Source organism: Mobula birostris, chromosome 1 (assembly GCF_030028105.1).
Source record: "Mobula birostris isolate sMobBir1 chromosome 1, sMobBir1.hap1, whole genome shotgun sequence".
Classification (NCBI taxonomy): domain Eukaryota; kingdom Metazoa; phylum Chordata; class Chondrichthyes; order Myliobatiformes; family Myliobatidae; genus Mobula; species Mobula birostris.
The window spans coordinates 41,931,469-41,950,338 of record NC_092370.1 but is presented as its reverse complement, the minus strand read 5'-3'; the positions used below and the strand labels follow the sequence as shown (position 1 = coordinate 41,950,338).

Below are 18,870 nucleotides of genomic sequence, written 5' to 3'. Positions count from 1 at the left end.
CTGTGTATATTTCAATGCAAGGTAAATTGAAGAAAGAACCTACCATATATTCTCATAGATTGATCCATCAGAATCAATATTGGCATGTAAAGGGTTGTATCAGGTGACAGAGGATACATTGCTGCTGTTTTGAAAAAATATATAGTGCAAGTGATTGCTGAGCTAATCATTTATAATGAGAATATGCCGTCTGAGGCAGAATTCATTCAGTTATATGGCACGGAAACAGGTCCTTGAGACCCAAATTGTCCATGCCAACCAAATTACCTACCTGAGCTATTCCCATTTGCCTACATTTGACCCATATCCCTTTTCCTACTCATGCACCTGCCTAAATATATTTTCAACATTGTAATTATACCCACCTTTACAGCTTCCTATGGCAGCTCATTTCATATACCCACCATAGAAGATGGAGGAGAAGATGGTGGCACGATGTAGCGCGCGCGGCCACTCCGCATTGATATCGTATTTGTGAATGCCGTGCACAATCCTGATTTGATGGAGACAGACGTGAGAAGCATGGAGAAACATCTGGAGATACTTCTGAAATGCCTGCTTCGCTGCTGCTGCTACTGTGCGATCAAGAATCTCCAAAGGGGAAGGCCCCAAATCCTCGGCTTTGCCTATTGCCTGTTGCCGGGGTCGGGGTCGAAGCGCTCGGCAGAGATGGTGCTCGGTGCATGGTGTTGGAGAGCTGGTCGGAGGCTCAAAGTTTTCAGACGGACTCGGAGTCGGACTGTGGTTGGGTGCTTCCAGGATGCTGCTTCGGCAAGTTTGCGGAACTGGAAGCTCATGGCAGGAAGTGTTTTCTTCTTTCAACCGTCTGCATGAGATGATGGGCCTTGCGAGAGACTTTGAGACTTTTTTTTTACCGTGCCCATGGTCTGTTCTTCTATCAAATTACGGTTTTGCTTTGCACTGTTGTAACTATATGTTATAATTATGTGGTTTTTGTCAGTTTTTTTAAGTCTTGGTTTGTCTTGTGTTTCTGTAATATCATTCTGGAGGAACATTCTATCATTTCTTAATGCATGCATTTCTAAGTGACAATAAAAGAGGACTGCGTGTCCTCATAATCTAATCTCTGTGTGATAAAGTTACCCCTCAGATCCCTTTTAAATCTTTCCACTCTCACCTTAAACCTGTATCTTCCAAGGACTTTGACCATTCACCTCATTTATGCTGCTCATGATTTCATGTATTTCTATAAGGTCACCCCTCAGCCTCTGAGCCTTCATGAAAGGAAGTGCCAAACTATTCAGGCTTTCCTCAAACCGCAAGTCCTTCAGTCAAGATAACATCCTTGTGATTCCTTTCTGCATCCTTTATAGTTTCTTTTAGCTGGGTGACCAGAACTGCTTGCAATAGTCCAAGTGTGGTCTCACCGGTGACATATATAGTTGTAAAATGAAGACTAAATTCCTGTATTAACATTAGGCATCCGTTAGTCTTGCGAGACCATGGATCTGTGCCTGGAACGTCTTCACTCTCCAGGGCGCAGGCCTGGGCAAGGTTGTATGGAAGACCAGCAGTTGCCCATGACACCAATGTTGTCCAAGGGAAGGGCATTAGGACCCATACAGGCACCAGTGTCGTCGCAGAGCAATGTGTGATTAAGTGCCTTGCTCAAGGACACAACACACTCCCTTGGCTGGGGCTCGAACTCACAACCTTCAGGTCACTAGTCCAATGCCTTAACCACTTGGCCACGTGCCCACTCCTGTATTAAACATGCTGAACAATGAAGCATCATCTTCTCAACCCTTTCTACTTACGTTTCCACTGTCAGCGAACTATGCATCCGTAGTCGTAGGTCTCTCTGTTCCGCAGCACTCTCCAGGGCCTTACTACTTAGTAAGTCCTGCCATTATTTAATGTATTAAAGTGCAACACCTCCCACTTGCCTGAGTTTAATTTCATCTGACATTCTTTGGCCCACTTATCCAGTTGGGCTAGATCCTATTGTAATCTTAGATCACTCTCTTCATAGTCCATTATATTACCAATTATGTTGTCACTCCTAAATTTAGTAACCATGCCAACTACAATCTAAAACATATTACTATATAGATTACAAACAGCAGAGGCCCCAGCGTCGATCCCTGAGGAGCACTACTGGACATAGGCTTCCAATCTGAAATACAATCCTCTATTGCCAGCTTCTGACTCATTCCACCAAGCTAATTTTGTAACCAATTGGCCAATTAACACTGGATCCGATATGATCTAATCTTCTCAGCTACCCTACATTGTGTAACCTTGGCAAATATTCTTCCATGTAGCCAAAGTCTGCTGTCCTACCTCATCAACTATCTTCAAACAACTCAATCAAATTTGCAAGAGGAGATTTCCAATGCAGAAAGCCGTGCTGACTCTCACTAATCAGGCCTTGGCTTTCCAAACGTTAGTAGACAAATCTGAAGTCAAACTTGTTGCAGGAGTGAAGGATGAATGCAAAGAACAAAGAGATTGTATGTCTGAGGGTAGATAAGAGAAAATGAATGACACAAGTGGTGAATGTGCTGTCTGAGAGAGGGTGGTGAAAGCTTGTTACTCACATCTGATCTGTCTGGATGAGATGCAAAAAAGCAACAAATGAGAGTAAGAGATAGAGAAAAAAAACATCAAGTGTGAAATACAAACCACTTCAATGGAATATGAGATAAAACAAAGAATGCTTGAAAAATTTACCAACTTACTTTCTGCAACTTAAACTATGCTAGAGTTTTGCTGTTCTTTAGCTCTTATAAAAAGTTATTGATACCAAAACATTGTTTCTCTCTCCACAGGTGGACCTTACCTGCAGAGTATTTACATTAGTTTTTGTTTGTATTTCGTATTTCCAGCATTTTTATAATTTTCAATAACAGTAAGTAAGTTTCCAATAATATGGCAGATTATTTCCTCCACAGTTTCTGGACTCATAGGTTCTCAACTTTACACAGCCCATAAATGCTGTGCCCTGGTAAACCCAACCTCTCAACTAGTTGTTGCCCCACAGAGATTATTACTTCCTACTTTGTCTTGACTATTTCACCCTTTTTCTGCCTTACTCTCACTAATCTCTACTCTAATTAGATCTTGAGTGCCTTCCAGCATCTTGTTAGTTGTAGGTTCCTGGGCTGCTGTGTTCCTCCAACATATTGTGGGCATTGTTTTGGATGTCCAGCAACTGCAGATTTCCTTGTCTATGCAGAGTCTTGATGGAATTCATGGAGCAATCCTTGTTTCAGGCCAAACTAGGCTCCATCTCCACCTGTTTTTCTAGTGTGTTGCTGACATATCAATGTTGCTTCCTGAAATCGAATGTATGAAGCTAATTTACACACTGTTCTCTCTTTCACATGGTCCAGCTCTGACTCTTTACCCTGTATTGTCTTCACTACCTCCTTGGCAGGGGATGGGTTAATGCCCTTTACAAACCAAATCACTTCCTTGGCTATCATCCTCACATCCGCACTGCTGTAAGGGCTCCATTTGTTCTCCCAGTTTATCTGTAACATGATGATCACACCTTCCACAGCAGTTCCTCTAAAATTCCTTATCCCTCCAATGACCTACCCTCCTTTTACTGCACAGAACTGTTAACTTAACCGCTTCATTGCCTGTACATCTGCTTCACTCTACTCCTCCTCTTTTCCAGCCTAATGCTCTCCACATTTTACAGATTATCCTCCCTAAGTTTCTGCCACCTTCTGTCGGATGCCATCATCAAACACGTCTTCCCTTCTCCTCCTCTCAGCACACTTATTGGACCATCCGCTTTGCAAGTGCCTAGAAACACACCAATAAAATACACTCATCATGTCACAGCATCTTCCTACACAACAAACAATTCACCATCTGCCCTTTTCCAATCGTCCGTTCTCACCAATGCTCCTTCTAGCTGAAGCAGCATGCACTTGTATCTCCTCGATTTTAATGCACTGCATTTGATACTAATGATCTTTGCACTGGAGAAGCCAAATATAGATTGGTTACCCATTTTGCAGTATGTTTCTGTTCAGTCTGAAAGGGCAATCAAGACCTTCCAGTTGCCTGGTCACTTCAATTTCCCGCGCCACTTCCAATCTGACCCAACTGTATATGTTTTCCAAAGAGGTCCAGCGTAATGTCAAGGAACAGCACTTCATCTTTTGTCCAGGCATATCGCAGTCTTCATATTTCAATATCAAATTCAACAATTACAAGTTACTGACGTTCCCACGTAACAGAAATGGCACTCTCTGCTGTAAGGTTATCCCTCTGTAACAATACCTTAACTGTTTTTTTCTCCTTCTACTGCCTGATACGCTGGGCATTTTAAGAATTCCCGTTTTGTTTCAACTTTCAGTAAGTCATAATTGTTTCCGAATACAAAATCATGAGTGGTATAGACAGGGTTTTTCCCCACTAAGACTGGGAGAGACTAGAACTAGAGGACATAGGTAAGGGTAGAATGCGAAATGTTTACGGGTAACATCGGGGGAACTTCACTCAGAGGGTGGTGAGAGCGTAGAAAGCGGTGGATGCGGGGTTGATTCCAACATTCAGAGGACATTTCGGGAAGTATCTGCATGGGGGTGGTGCGGAGAGCTAAGGTTCAGGCGCAGATCGACAGGATGAGGCAGAATAATAGTTCGCTGCGGACTAGATCGGCCGAAGGGCCTGTTTCTGTGCTGTAGTGCTTTATACTAGTGATTAGTATTTCATGGGTTTCATTGGCCCTTTAAAAAATGCCTCCAACTCCCGCATTAATCTATTAACCCGGATTCCTGCACATATTGAGATCATCTGACCATTACTGGCCTCACCCTCTCGGAGAGACTCCCTTTATCCCAAACCTCTCGCCCAACCACCTCCGTAGCTCGAAACCAATTTGTTTTCTCATTTACCAATTCCGACGAAGAGTCTTCCACCCGAACGATTAGCTCTGTTTCAGAAATGTTGCCCGACCTGCGGAGAGTCTGCAACATTTCCTGTTTTCTCTTTAGTTTCCGAACTTTCCCGTGTTAGTCTGAATGGAGATGGACGAGTTTCTGTCAATTTACCACAGTCTATCACTGTTTTCCTTGCCAGCCATGATGTTCAAGGCAGCCTTCACACCCCAGCATGTTTCACCTCATCTGCTCAGCCCCTTGAATTTCCCAAGCATTCCCGACCTCCGCCCACTGACCCGCTCACCATAACCCTCAACTGCCCTGTTTCCAACTCTACAGCTTACACCAGCCCCTCCGCTTTTCGAATTCATTTTTTTTGGGGGGGGGGAGGGCTGCCCCGCCCAGCCCAGAGCGTCCTGACGAATCCCACCAACTCAATTAAACTTTCTCCGACCTACCCCATAAACCCCGGCCACGCAGTCTTCCCACTTAATAGTTGGTTTCCCCAGCAAGTGATCGGGCTCGCGGCTGTATAAGAAGCGTCTCGAATCCTCTCAGCTGCAACAATCCCAGAGCTGTTGGATTGTACTAGCCGCCTTCCTGCCTCCTCTCCATTCTCTGCACCGCGTACATGGAGTGACATCCTACACCAGACTCTGTTAACTAGACTTCGCTGATTGCGATTCAAAAGGTGTCGAGACCTAATCAGATTCTTCCGGCAAGACTTTCTCTCCGGTTGGAATGGGTTGCTGCACGGGTCGCTGTACTTTAATATTCCTCTGTACTTTACAGTTGGTGAGTATTCCACGCCGACCCATTGTGCTTGGGCAGTGTGTAACCATTGCTTACAAAAATACCATTGCTTACAAAAATGATCTGGGACGTTTGAAGGGATCTGCGTACTTTCATTAGTCGCAAAAGAAAAACCGAGCAGTTATTTGCTGAAATCTCTGTGTTTATTAAGTGTATACTAGAGTTAGTATGTCACGGTTAATATATTGTGTGTGTTGGAACCCGTCAACTTTTAAGATAGAATGACAGTACACCTGGTTCCAAAACATGAATCGCTGGCAATCTATTGCCAAATAACATTCAGGGGCTGCGCTCCGTTTCGTCTCACTATCCTACCATCTCTTTGTGTTTAATCGCGCTCTGCTGGGTTGCTGTCTGTGCGCTGTGGAGATGGAATAAAATTATGCTTGTTTGTTATCTCTTTTGTATTTGCCATCGGCACTTTGAGTCGCGCTGACACTTCAGTTTGTGGTTGTGTTGCTGTAGTTCAACTGTTTTTTTAAAAATTGGTATCACCGGGATCTCTTTCGCGAGTTCACCCAAATCCGCCCCTATACTGTCAATGACTGGCAGCCTGTTTGCTCCCAACCCAACAGCAACATCGCGGAGCCGAGTAGCTATTCATTCACCGGCCCGAGCCCAAAACAACCGGGAGCCCCGGGATTGGCGGGGAATGGGGGCGGGATGCTGAGTGTCGGGCTCGCGGTACATTGCGAGCTCTGGTTTATCTCACCAGCTCCAATTGATTGTTCTTTCACCAGATAAAGGCAGGAGTGAAATTTCTTTTCTTGATGCACATTTTGTTGTTTGGTGCTGTGGTATGTGCATTGAAACTGGATGCTGTAAGCTGCACTGTGGATCTGTTTTTAGATGCTTGCTCATTTTGTCGGTGCACATTGCTGAAGTCCGATGTGCCACAGAACAAACGTTTGTTCCCAGCGGAAAGAACGCCTTTTAGGAAACCACGAAATTAAATGGAAAGATCGTCGGGCAAATAATGTGCTAGAGGCAGGGCTGCTTGCATTGTATTGATTTTTCTTAAGAGGGCAAGCATGGAAGCATCTGGCTGTTGGTGAATAAAATGAAGCCGGACCGGATGGATAACGCAGTTGACAAAGGCAGTGATTGCCACCGAACGCCTGCTGCTGTGAGCGCTCGAAGCAGGTGCGGTGTGGTCCTGCGAACGATTTTTCCACCTGGGATATTCAGACGAAAGTACATATCGCGTCTTTTGAATTTTGTTCCGGAGTGGACCGGACGCTCATATTATAGATAGCTATTTGTAAATAAATATTTAAGGAAGAGATGATATCGTTGGCATAAGAAATCGCATATATTTAGACTATTTTGATTGCTTTGTTCAGTTATCTAGGCGATGCAGGCTTCTAGTGAATGAAGGAGCAGAGGAATGAACTATTTCCAGACCATACTACCTTTAGACCTGATTATTAATTGATCCCAATAGGTTCCCGGCACAATAGTGTCCTTCTACAGGCAGAAATCCAGCAACGTTATTCCTGTCACAAATTATAGGATAGGCTGGTATTATTGGGATGACGTTCAGGACTCAAAAGGCCTGAGCTTCGTGTCATATTATTAACTATATCATTTCAGCCCATCGTCCTTTTTCAGCAGATCCAACTTGAAAGATTTTGTTTTCAATTTACCAGCCGTGCCTTTTAATTTCCTCATCCCGTGCGTTGACCCAAGCTGAGTGAAGAGACTGAAGATACCAGGAGCAAACCTACCCTACCACTCGGTGGGGCAGATTAATCACCCTGGGTGGGGTGTCAGAATGGGGGAGGGTGGACTTGTAACTGAGATTCTCACATTGTTTTCATCCGTGATCATGGGTGGAGGTCTAATATCTTGCTCTTCCTGTTGCAGAAATACTGTGTAACTAATTAGTCTCTTATCATCGTGGCGAGATTAACGCCTGATCAGTCTGCGTCAGTATCACATATATTTCTTTTTCATTTAGGAAATTCTTTGCACTTTCTAAAATGGATTATTTTCTGTGTTCACACTTTATCAATTCACCTGACTTATGATATGCTTTGTGACGGCACATTTACTGTATCTCTAAGTTGTCCATTTACGATTACTGCCACGAGCAGCTGCCCTGCTCCTTGTGTGACAGGAGGACTTGCATGTGAAAGCTTCAGATCTACTTGCTGGTGTGACTACTTTCACCATCAGAGCAAACGCTTTGCAAGAGCGAGCCATGAAATATTAAGTAATGAAGAGGTGGAAGGGATTATGGTGATTTGAAATCAAGAACTGATTAGTAACAGCTCAGTGACCTAATCACCACTAAAATGCAATGCTTTCTAGAGCACTGTACTTAATCACAAATGCGTGTAATTTATTTTAAAGAGATTTCGCCACCAAAATAAAAAAATTTCTAAGTTAACTTTGGTTTCTCTGCTATGTGTGTAAATGCCATCGTTTGGAAAAAATATTTTAACAAAAAGCTGTATCAAAGGTAACTTAATGTAAACACTGAGCAACAAATTGTAAAAGCAAACGTATTTTTCATTTTTGGACTCAGTTTCAAAATTTCTGCCTTTGAGTCCTGTTGCCTCTTCTGCATTTATGGATTCTCAACCCAGTATTTTTCCTAGTTCTGGAACTTCACAGCACAATTTATAACAAATTGGGTCAAACATTTTGGACTTAAATATATTTGGTTAGGGTTAATTTTAGATTGAACTGATTGATGCTTTCCTTTACTAGTCACAGTCCCTTGTGCATAAGTAGAAAAATATTTCAATATCTTATCTCAGTGAATGAAAAAAATAATGCCATTTATATACTGAAACAGTATTTCAAAACTATTAAATATGTATTTTAAAGAAAACAATTTGCTTTAGCTGTGCTCTACAAGGTGTCATTTCATTCACGTAGTTTAATTTCCCTCACTATAGTATACTGCCAGTTGAGATCATTAATAATATTGCTAAACATTTCCCTTAAAATCTGTAGCAATTATTGTTTCTGGTAGAATTTATTGATCTTTCATAAAGAATTATCAGAAAGGTTTTGTTGATTATGTACTCCAGGTTTTATAGTTTTCTGTTGACTGAATATTATATTGGTCCTGAATACTACAACCATGCTGGATCCTTCACTATGAAGCAGACCCAAGTGTAGCATTTCAGTTTCTTTATATGCATATAGGAGCACTATGTTCCCCTATATATGCATATGCACAAACCCAAAGACATGACTGCCATTGCAACAAGCTGATTTTAGTTGTAGTTCAATTGAATCAAATTATAATGATTTATTTTGTCAGTATGCTTTCTAATAACAATTAAATTAATCACATTTTTACTGGAGATGTAACCAAGTGTTAATTGTTAATGCAAGGTTAAACAGTGAAATAATATACTTAGCTTATCCTTTTCTTCATTTTTTTTGAATGCTGAAAGGCTGTATAGATGACAATTATGCACATGAATATTACTCTAGTTCAGATGGATTATTATGTTGCAGTTTTTAAAACTTTGGGGAATATCAATGCCTATGAGAAAGTTCAATGGGGAATGAGCGAAGCAATTTTTGGTCTCCCAGCTCAGATCTTTGCAGTTTTTCCTGATACTATTTTTACTCCTGTTATAGTTGGAAGGAGTCAGTTTTGGTGCTGTTTCAGTAAATCTTTTCTTTTGCATTTATTCCAGGGCTCCGATAATTTATTGAGTTTCTTTCTTTCTAAAGTTTAGATTGTGTTATTATTTTTCTGAAAGTGTATCACCTGGCATTTACAGTAAACTTAGTCATTTATTCTGTAAATATTCTAATATGTTATTGTAGTATGTTGCATCCCTCTTAAGCGTTAGCTAAATCTTCATTTGGTATAGTCTGCAAATTTTGATATTAAGTCTTAATCGTTAATATATAATAAATATCAATAGTCCCAGGTCTATTTCATGTAGACCACTGCTTTTTGTCTTTCCCCAGTCTGAATATTTACTCCTTTTCCCCCTTCTCTGTACTTGGGGACCAGGATGGTGTTTTTGTAATTGCCGAAGCAATGGTACATTTTCTCTAGGGAAATAAAAGTTAAAGATATCACTGAGCAGCTGCATGGACTTCCATAGGGGAGGGTGAACAACTAGAAGTCTTGGTCAATGCATAAATAACCTGCACAGGGGAAAAAAATGGATGAAGTCCTCCAGGGAAATTTTTAAGGAGTTAGGAAAGAAATTAAGGAGCAAAGGTAATAATCTCCAGATTACCCTTGGTGTCAAGCATGAATGAATACAGGAAAAAAAAACAATAGTGTGGCTTGTGAGAGGGTTCAAGAGACAGGACTTTGATTCTTGGGGCACTGAAAGTAGTTCTGGGGAGGTAGAACCTATAACCAGCCAGATAGATTCAGCTTCCTGACGTGCGGCCAATGTTCTCACGAAAATTTCATAGTGCTGTTGGTGAGAGGTTTTAAACTAATTTGGCAGTGGCTTGGACACAGAAATCGAACACTGGAAATGTGAACACAAAGCTGCAAAAAAGTTCAAAAAAAAAGTACCAGATAATAAATTAAAGTTTTTAACAAGACCAAAAGTATCCAAGATAGGTTAACAGTGCATATGTTTACAGGAAGAAGCACATTAAATAGGATTTGTAAGCTCTCAGGGTAATTAACCAAGTGGATTAATGATATCACAGCAATAAAAGTGACCTGACTTAAAAACTAGTTGTGAGTATACAGGAGAGCATATTTGCAGGGATATTTCAGTGTCATGTGAAAGCTATGGGCAGTGATAGTGGGAACTTTAGCTACCTAAACATACGCAGGAGTAGCAATGAAGTGAGGAGCAAGGTGGGGAGGAATTTCCAATGTGTGTTCAGGATAAATTTCTTTACCACTGTTTTTTCTCTGGCCCAATGAGGAATGCTGCACTGCTGGACTTGGTTGTGAAAAGCAAGCCGGGTCAAGTGCAGCAAATATTAGTAGTGTAACACCTTCTAAAAATTGATTATGTCATCGATCACTACAGTACAGAAAAAGGCCCTTTGGCCCATCTAGTCCATGCTGAACTTTTAATCGGCCTGGTCCCATCGACCTGCACTTAGACCTTACCCCTCCCATCCATGTACCTATCCAAATTCCTCTTAACTGTTGAAATCAAACCTACATTCACCAATTCTGCTGGCAGCTTGTTCTATGTGCTTACAACCCTTTGAGTGAGGAAGTTCCCTTAAATGTTTCGCCTTTCATCCTTAACCCATGACCTCTAGATCTAGTATTTCCCAACCTCAGTGGGAAAAAGCCTTCTTGTATTTGTCCTATCAATACCCCTCATAATTTTGTATACCTTTATCAACTCTCCTGTTATTCTCCTAAGCTTGAGTAAATCTATTTAATCTTTCCCTTTTACTTGAGTCTACAAATTCCAGCATTATTGTTGTAAATTTTCTCTGCAGTCTTTCAATTTTATTGATAACTTTCCTGTAGGTAGGTGACCAGAACTGTACACAATGCTCCAAATTAGGTCTCACCAACATCTTATAAACTTGAATATAACATCATAACTCCTGTACTCAATACTTTGAAAGTCAATGTGCCAAAAACACTCTCTTTCTTCTGATGCCATTTTAAAGGAATTGTGGATCTGTATTCCCAGATCCCTCCATTCTGTTGCACTCTTCAATGTCCTACTGCTTACCATGTTTGTCCTCCCAAAGTGTAACTCCTCTTGCTTGTCTGCATTAATTTCCGTCTGTCATTTTTCAGCCTATTTTTCTTCTTGGTCCAGATCCTGCTGCAAGCTTTGATCACCATCCTTGCTCTTCACTACATCCTCATCTTGGTGCCATCTGTAAATTTGCTAATCCAGTGTACTGTATTATTATCTAGATTGTTGGTTTATATATGGCAAACAACAATGGACCACGCACTGATCCCTGTGGCACACCACTTGTCACAGCCCTCCAGTCAGAGAGACAACCATCTACTACTACTCTTTATCTTCTCCTGCGAAGCCAATGTCCAATCCAATTTACTGCCTCACCTGAATGCCAAGAGACTGAGCCTTCTTGACCAACCTCCCCTGCGGGGCCTTGTCAAAGGTTTTGCTGAAATCTGTGTAGATACCATCCACTGCCTGCCCTTCATTAACTTTCCTGGTAACTTCTTTGAAAAGCTCTAAAAGATAGGTTAGTGTCGACCTACCACACACAAAGCCATGCTGACTACCGCTAATCAATCCCTGTCTATCCAAATATATACACATATTCAGTCCCTTAGAATACCTTCCAAAAACTTCCTGCTGCTGTCAGTAAGGCATTTGTGTACTCGCCCCCATGACTGCAGGTGTCTACCGATTTCCTCTCACCATCCAAAGATGTAACAGTTGGTAGGTTAATTGGTTGTTGTAAGTTGACCCGTGACTTGGCTACGGTTAAATTGGGGGTTGCTGTGTAGCACGTCTTGAAGGGCTGGAAGGACTTATTTCGCACTGTAAATAAACTTATCCACTGCTGATGTCAGGCTCACTGACCTTATTTTTAAAACCTTTCTTAAACAACAGAACATTAGCTATCCTCCAATCCTCCAGCATCTCCCCAATTGCAAAGGACCTTGTAAATATCTCTGCTAGTACCCCTGCAATTTCTGCACTACCCTCCCACAAGATCCAAGGGAACATCTTGTCAGGCCCTGGGGATTTTTATCACCCTAATTTGCCTCAAGACAGCAAACGCAGCTTCCTCTGTAATGTCCATGACCTCACTGCTGTTTTGTCTAACTTCTGTAGACTCTTTGTCTCTTAAGTAACTACAGATGCAAAATATATAGAATCCCTTGGGACTCTCCTTCACCGTGTTGGCTAGAATAACCTCATATCTTCTTTAGCTCTCCTGATTTCCATCTTGTGTTCTCTTGCATTTCTTTTACTCATGTATCTATTTTTTTTCCTTCCTATCTATATTTCAATCCTGGGTATGACTCTAAACTGCAACCGGTGATGAGGCTCTGACTGGGGACTTTCAGAGCTTTGGGGGAAGTGGAGTTACCCCTTAGTCATTCATTGCTCCCAGGGCCGCTCTGACCCGGAACGGTAGCACCTGCAAGGGTTCCTGCTCAGGATACGAGCGAAGGCCAACGGCGGATCCGGCAGGTTCAGTAACTGAACTTATGACAGAGAAGGCGGATGAGCTAGGACCTCAAATGTCAATGGCTATAGTATAGGCAGATGAACATTTTGGAAGAGAAATGGCAATTTCTTTAGTTTGCCCAACGGTAGGCAATAGCAAACCACCATTGCAATTTGCTAAGAAAACCATGGTCAAACTCACAAAATGTATCACACAACAACAGCATCAAGAGGATCTTCAAGACAATTCTGAAGACGCTTCGCTTGGTAGGGTTGATTCTGGTCAGCAGGGGATCCCCAACCGTCATCAAGCTACTGCTCATAAAATTAAAGTAACACAAAAGAAAATTATTGCCACTTGGAATGTAAGAACCCTATATCAAGCAGGAAAATTGGACAATGTGATAAATGAAATGGAAAGGCTGAAGATTAACTTCATGGAAATTAGCAAAGTTCGTTGGATAGGTGCTGGAACATGTCAGATTAGAAATAAAACACTAGTTTATTCTTGTGGAACATTCCATACTAATGGAGTAGGAATTCTTATGGATGAAAACATGGCAAAAAGTGCTTTAGGACATTGGGCAATACCAGATAGAGTACTCCTTGTTAGATTCAGAGGACAACCATTTGATTTAGCAATTATATAGATATATGCACCAACAACAGATGGAACAAATGAGGAGATAGGTAAATTCTATGCAGAGCTTGAACAAGCAAAGAATGGATGCAAATCTCAAGATATTGTTATTGCCATGGGGGATCTAAATGCTAAAGTAGGACAAAGTGCTGATGGAAATACCATAGGAAAATTTGGACTAGGGAAAGAAATGAAGGAGGAGAGAAATGGGTAGAATGGTCCAAGATGAATAAGCCATCCAAGACACTTGTGGACCTGGAAAAGTCCAGGTGATAATACTAGAAATCAAATCAAGTCTAGAAATAGAATCTGTTGAAGATGATAGCAATCATGTAGAAGTGAAGTTTAACTCTCTAAAGGATGCCTTGGCAGAATCAGCAAAGTCAGTGATTCCTAAAAAAGAAAAAAGCACAAAGAATATATGGATGACAGATGAAATCAAAAATCTAATGGAAAAAAGGAGACGGAAGAAAACAAATCCTATAGAATATAAGTCCTTAGTTTAAAAAGTTAAAAGCTTATGTCAAAAAGCCAAAGAAGAAATACCTCGAGGTTATGAAATACCTCGAGGTGCATGACAAGATAGGCCGTAGCCAGCATGGTCTCATGAAGGGAAGATCCTGCCATACCAACTTATTGGAATTTTTTGAGGTAATCTCGAATAAGATTGACAAGGGAGAGGCTGTGGATGTTGTGTATTTGGATTTTCAAAAGGCCTTTGATAAGGTGCCGCATATGAGGCTGCTTAATAAGATGAGAGCCCATGGAATTATAGGAAAGATATTGAAATGGGTGGAGCATTGGCTGATAGGCAGAAAGCAAAGGGTGGGAATAAAGGGATCCTATTCTGATTGGTTGCCGGTTACTAGTGGTGTTCCGCAGGGGTCGGTGTTGGGGCCACTTCTTTTTACGATGTATATCGATGATTTGGATTATGGATTAAATGGTTTTGTGGCCAAGTTTGCGGATGACACCAAGATAGGTGGAGGAGCAGGAAATGTTGAAGAAACGGAAAGGTTGCAGAGAGACTTGGTCAGTTTAGGAGAGTGGGCAAAGAAATGGCAGATGAGATACAACGTTGACAAATGTACGGTTGTACATTTCGGAAGAAGAAATAATCGGGCAGATTATTATTTAGATGGGGAGAAAATTCAAAAATCGGAAGTGCAAAGGAACTTGGGGGTCCTCGTGGAGGATACCCTAAAGGTTAACCACCAAGTTGGATTGGCGGTAAGGAAAGCGAATGCTATGTTGGCATTCATTTCAAGAGGAATAGTGTATAAGAGTAAGGAGGTGTTGATGAGGCTCTATGGGGCATTAGTGAGACCTCATTTGGAATACTGTGTGCAGTTTTGGGCCCCCATCTTAGAAAGAATATACTGATGTTGGAGAGAGTTCAGAGAAGATTTACGAGGATGATTCCTGGAATGCAGGGGCTAACATATGAGGACTGTCTGTCGGCTCTTGGATTGTATTCATTAGAGTATAGAAGAATGAGAGGGGATCTCATAGAAACGTTTCGAATGTTGAAGGGTTGGACAGAGTAGATGTGGAAAGGTTGTTTCCCTTGGTGGGTAAGTCCAGGACAAGAGGCCATAGTCTTAGAATTAGATGGTACCCAGTTAAAACAGAGATGAGGAGAAATTTTTTTAGCCAGAGGGTCGTGGATTTGTGGAATTCGTTGCCACATATGGCTGTGGAGGCCCGATCTTTGAGGGTGTTTAAGGAGGAGATTGGCAGGTATCTAATTAGTCAGGGTATCAAGGGATATGGGGAAAAAGCCGGAAATTGGAACTAGATGGGTGAATAGTTTAGCTCATGGGGGAGCTGCGGAGCAGACTCGATGGGCCGAATGGCCTACTTATGCTCCTTTGTCTTGTGATCTTGTGAAGAATGGTTAAACCAGGAATGTGAGCAAATAGAAAGAATCCCTATTACTGATCCAAAAAGGTTACATCAACAAATCAAGAATATCACTGGTAAATGCTCCTCTGTTCTTCAGGTGGATGTTTGAAAGCAAAGGACGGTACCATTATCATGGAAAAAGATGAGATTATGAACAGATGGACTGAGTATATTCAGGAATTGTTTGAGGACGATCGAGGCGAGAAACCAGAAATTAAGAAAAACATTTAAGGTCCAAGTATTTTAAAGTCTGAAGTTCGTAATGCAATAAATAAGATGAAGAAAGGAAAGGCAGCAGGTCCTGATGAATTAGTAATAGAACAAATTATTGCCCTTGAAGATTATGGAATTGAAAAACTTACTGATTTAATCAATGACATTTATGAAACTGGAATAATACCAGAAGAGATGAAATAATCAGTATTTATCGCTCTTCCCAAGAAAGCTGGAGCAATAGAATGTGAATTACATAGGACCATAAGTTTAATGAGTCATAACACCAAGATACTTCTAAGAATTTTGATGACAAGAGCTGAAAGTAAGATACTATTTGAAATAGGCAAAGAACAATGTGGTTTTGTGAAAGACAAAGGTACAAGAAACACAATATTGATGTGAAGGATACTATCAGAACGAGCTATTCAAGTGCAAAAAGATTTGTTTGTTTTATCGACTACACAAAAGCATTTGATAAAGTGAAGCACAATAAGTTATTTGAAATATTACAGAAAACTCTAGATCTAGATTCAAGAGACCTCCGCATAATCAGAAATCTGTACTGGGAACAAACTGCCCCTGTAAGAATAGATGGAGAAGTGAGTCAGTTTGCAAAATTCAAGAGGGGCGTTAGACAAGGGTGTGTTTTCTCCCCTGATTTATTTAATGTGTACAGTGAAACAATATTACAAAAAAATAAGAGACGTCTTGGAAATCAAAGTTGGCAGTTAAAACATCAATAATTTCAGATATTCAGATGACACTGTGTTAATTGCAAGTACGGAGGAAGAACTACTAAACTTAATTGATATGATTGTTGAAGAAAGAGCAAAAATGGGTCTATCTATCAATTGCAAAAAGGCAGAATGTATGGTGATATCCAAAAAGAAGGAGAATCCTATCTGCAGGCTGAGAATAAACGGGGAAGACATAAAACAAGTACAGAACTTTTGCTACTTAGGAAGCTGGGTGACATCAGATGGCGGGTGTGACTTGGGCATCAAAAGAAGAATAGGGATGGCAAAAGACACCTTTACGAGAATGACGAGTATACTGACCAATACTAAACCAGGCATGACAACCTGCCTCAGAGTACTGAAATGTTACATTTATCCAGTTATGTTATATGGCTCAGAATGTTGGACAATATCTACTAACATGCGGAAACGAATTGTAGCAGCAGAGATGTGGTTTTTGAGGAGGATGCAAAGAATATCATAGACGAAACAAATATCTAACGAGAATGTCATGAACAGAGCAAAGACAAGAAGAGAAATAATGTATGAGATCAGGAAAAGGTAATGTGACTTCATTGGACATGTGATTAGGAAAGAGGAGTTAGAATGCACAGTAAATATGGGAAAGATTGAGGGGAAAAAAGCAAGAGGAAGACAAAGACAAATGATGGTGGAGACAGCAGCCAGAGAATTGGAAATGAATACCAATGAATTGATCCACTTGACCCGAAACAGGAGTATGTGGGCCATGGCAATCAAACCTCAAACTGGGCATGGCACCTGATGATGATGCTGATGATGTCTATATCTGTTATGTAATCCCTCCTCCTCCTTAATGTGGGTGTCAATATCTCTTGAAAATGAAGGTTCCCTAAATCTGTTATCCTTGTCTTTTATTATGATCGGAACGTACTCTGTGCTCTCAAAATTTCACTTTTGAAGTCCTCCCATTTACCAACCGTATCTTTGACTGAAAATGACCAATCCCAATCTACACTTGCCAGATCCTTTCTGAACTGGTCTTTCTCCAATTTAGAATGTCAACCTAAGGATCAGACCTATCCTTCTCCATAATTATATTGAAACTAATGGCACTATGATCACTAGATGCAAAGTGTTCTTCTACACAAGCTGCTGTCACTTGCTCTGCCTCATTCCCTAACTGGACATTTAGTATCACGTTCCCTCTAGTTGAGACCTCTATGTATTGAATAAGGAAACTTATGAGACTTTATCCCACCTAGCCCTTTTACAGTATGGGAGTCCCAATCAAAATGTGGAAAGTTCAAATACAACCTTGTGTTTCTTGCAAGGGGCAACCTTCCGGCAAGGATATCAATCGCCCTGCAATTAGGGTGCAAACCGCTTCATCTGTGTAGGTCCCACCTTTCCTGGAAGAGAGCCCAACAATCTAAAAATCTGAAATCCTCCCTCCTGTACCATCTCCTTAGCTACGTGTCGAACTGTACTCTTGTCCTGTATCTCATCTCACTAGCTTGTGATATGGGTAGCAATCCTGAGATTACAAGCCTGGAGGTCCTGTCCTTTAACTTGACACCCATCTCCCTGAGCTCTTGTTACAGGACCTCATCTCCCTTCCTACCCATGACATTGATACTAAAGGGGACCATGATCTCTGGCTGCTCATCCTCCCACGTAAGAACGCTGTGGACTTGATTAAAATGTCCCTGACTCTGGCATCCGGGAACCTTGTTTTTGTCCACAGAAATTTATTGATTCCCCTATGACTACAGCTCACCTCTTCTTCCCCCTTCCCTTTTGAGCTACAGAGCCAATCTCAGTACCAGAGACCTGACTGCTGTGGCTTTCCTCATACCCCACCAGTATTGAGGGGAATGGCCACAGGTGTACTTTGCAATAGCCTCCTCCCCCTTTCCCACTCTGATGATTACCCAATTATCTGTGTCCTGCACCTCGGGAGTAATTATCTCCCTGTAATCCCCCAGCCTCCCTAATGATTCAAAGTTCATCCATTTCCAGCTCCAATTCCTTTACATGGTCTGTAAGAAGCTGCAGCTGGATACACTTCATCCAGGTGTAGTTGTCAGGGACAGAGGTTCTCCCCGCGCCCCCCCCCCCCACCTTCCTGCAAGAGGAGCATTTCACTATCCTGGAATCCCCACTGCTCAAACTGTGCAATAAGAATGAAAGTAAGAAAAATTAAATGAAAATATCTACCTGCAGCCTTTCCTCACCAAAGCCTCTATGAGCCTAAGCCTGAAATCCCCACTCTAATACTGGTCCACTCACACAATGGCCGAGCCACTTAACCCTAACTACTTATTGGACCTTGCCAAGTGCCTAATTACACACACTACAGTGTGTCCTAGTGATGTGTGGCGTGCAGAATGTCCTGACTGTCTCTGATCACTTCTTTTGAAATCTCTCTCACGCTACACACAATCCAATGTCTCTTAGAGACATAATTATGGAAAAGTATATAGACCATTCCAGGGTAAAAGAAAAGTCAATCAGTGAAGGGGCAATTTCAATGAAATGAAAGAACAAACTTGCCTGGATATTCTGGAATCACAGCTTGGCAGGCAAAACTGTTTTGAAAAATAGGAAGCTTTGAAGTTGGAGATGTTTCAGCTACA

The 18,870-nt window shown here is 41.5% G+C and overlaps 1 protein-coding gene across 1 annotated transcript in view; it reads left to right on the top strand.

The window, feature by feature from the left end:
- Window positions 1-5,603: 5,603 nt before the first annotated feature.
- The window catches only part of LOC140187780 (sodium/potassium-transporting ATPase subunit beta-1-interacting protein 3), a 521,560-nt gene continuing 508,293 nt past the window's right edge, over window positions 5,604-18,870 (top strand). The window contains exon 1 of the mRNA XM_072243537.1: window positions 5,604-5,657. Within this exon, the coding sequence (XP_072099638.1) occupies window positions 5,604-5,657 (54 nt within the window). The remainder of the gene's footprint in view (window positions 5,658-18,870) is intronic.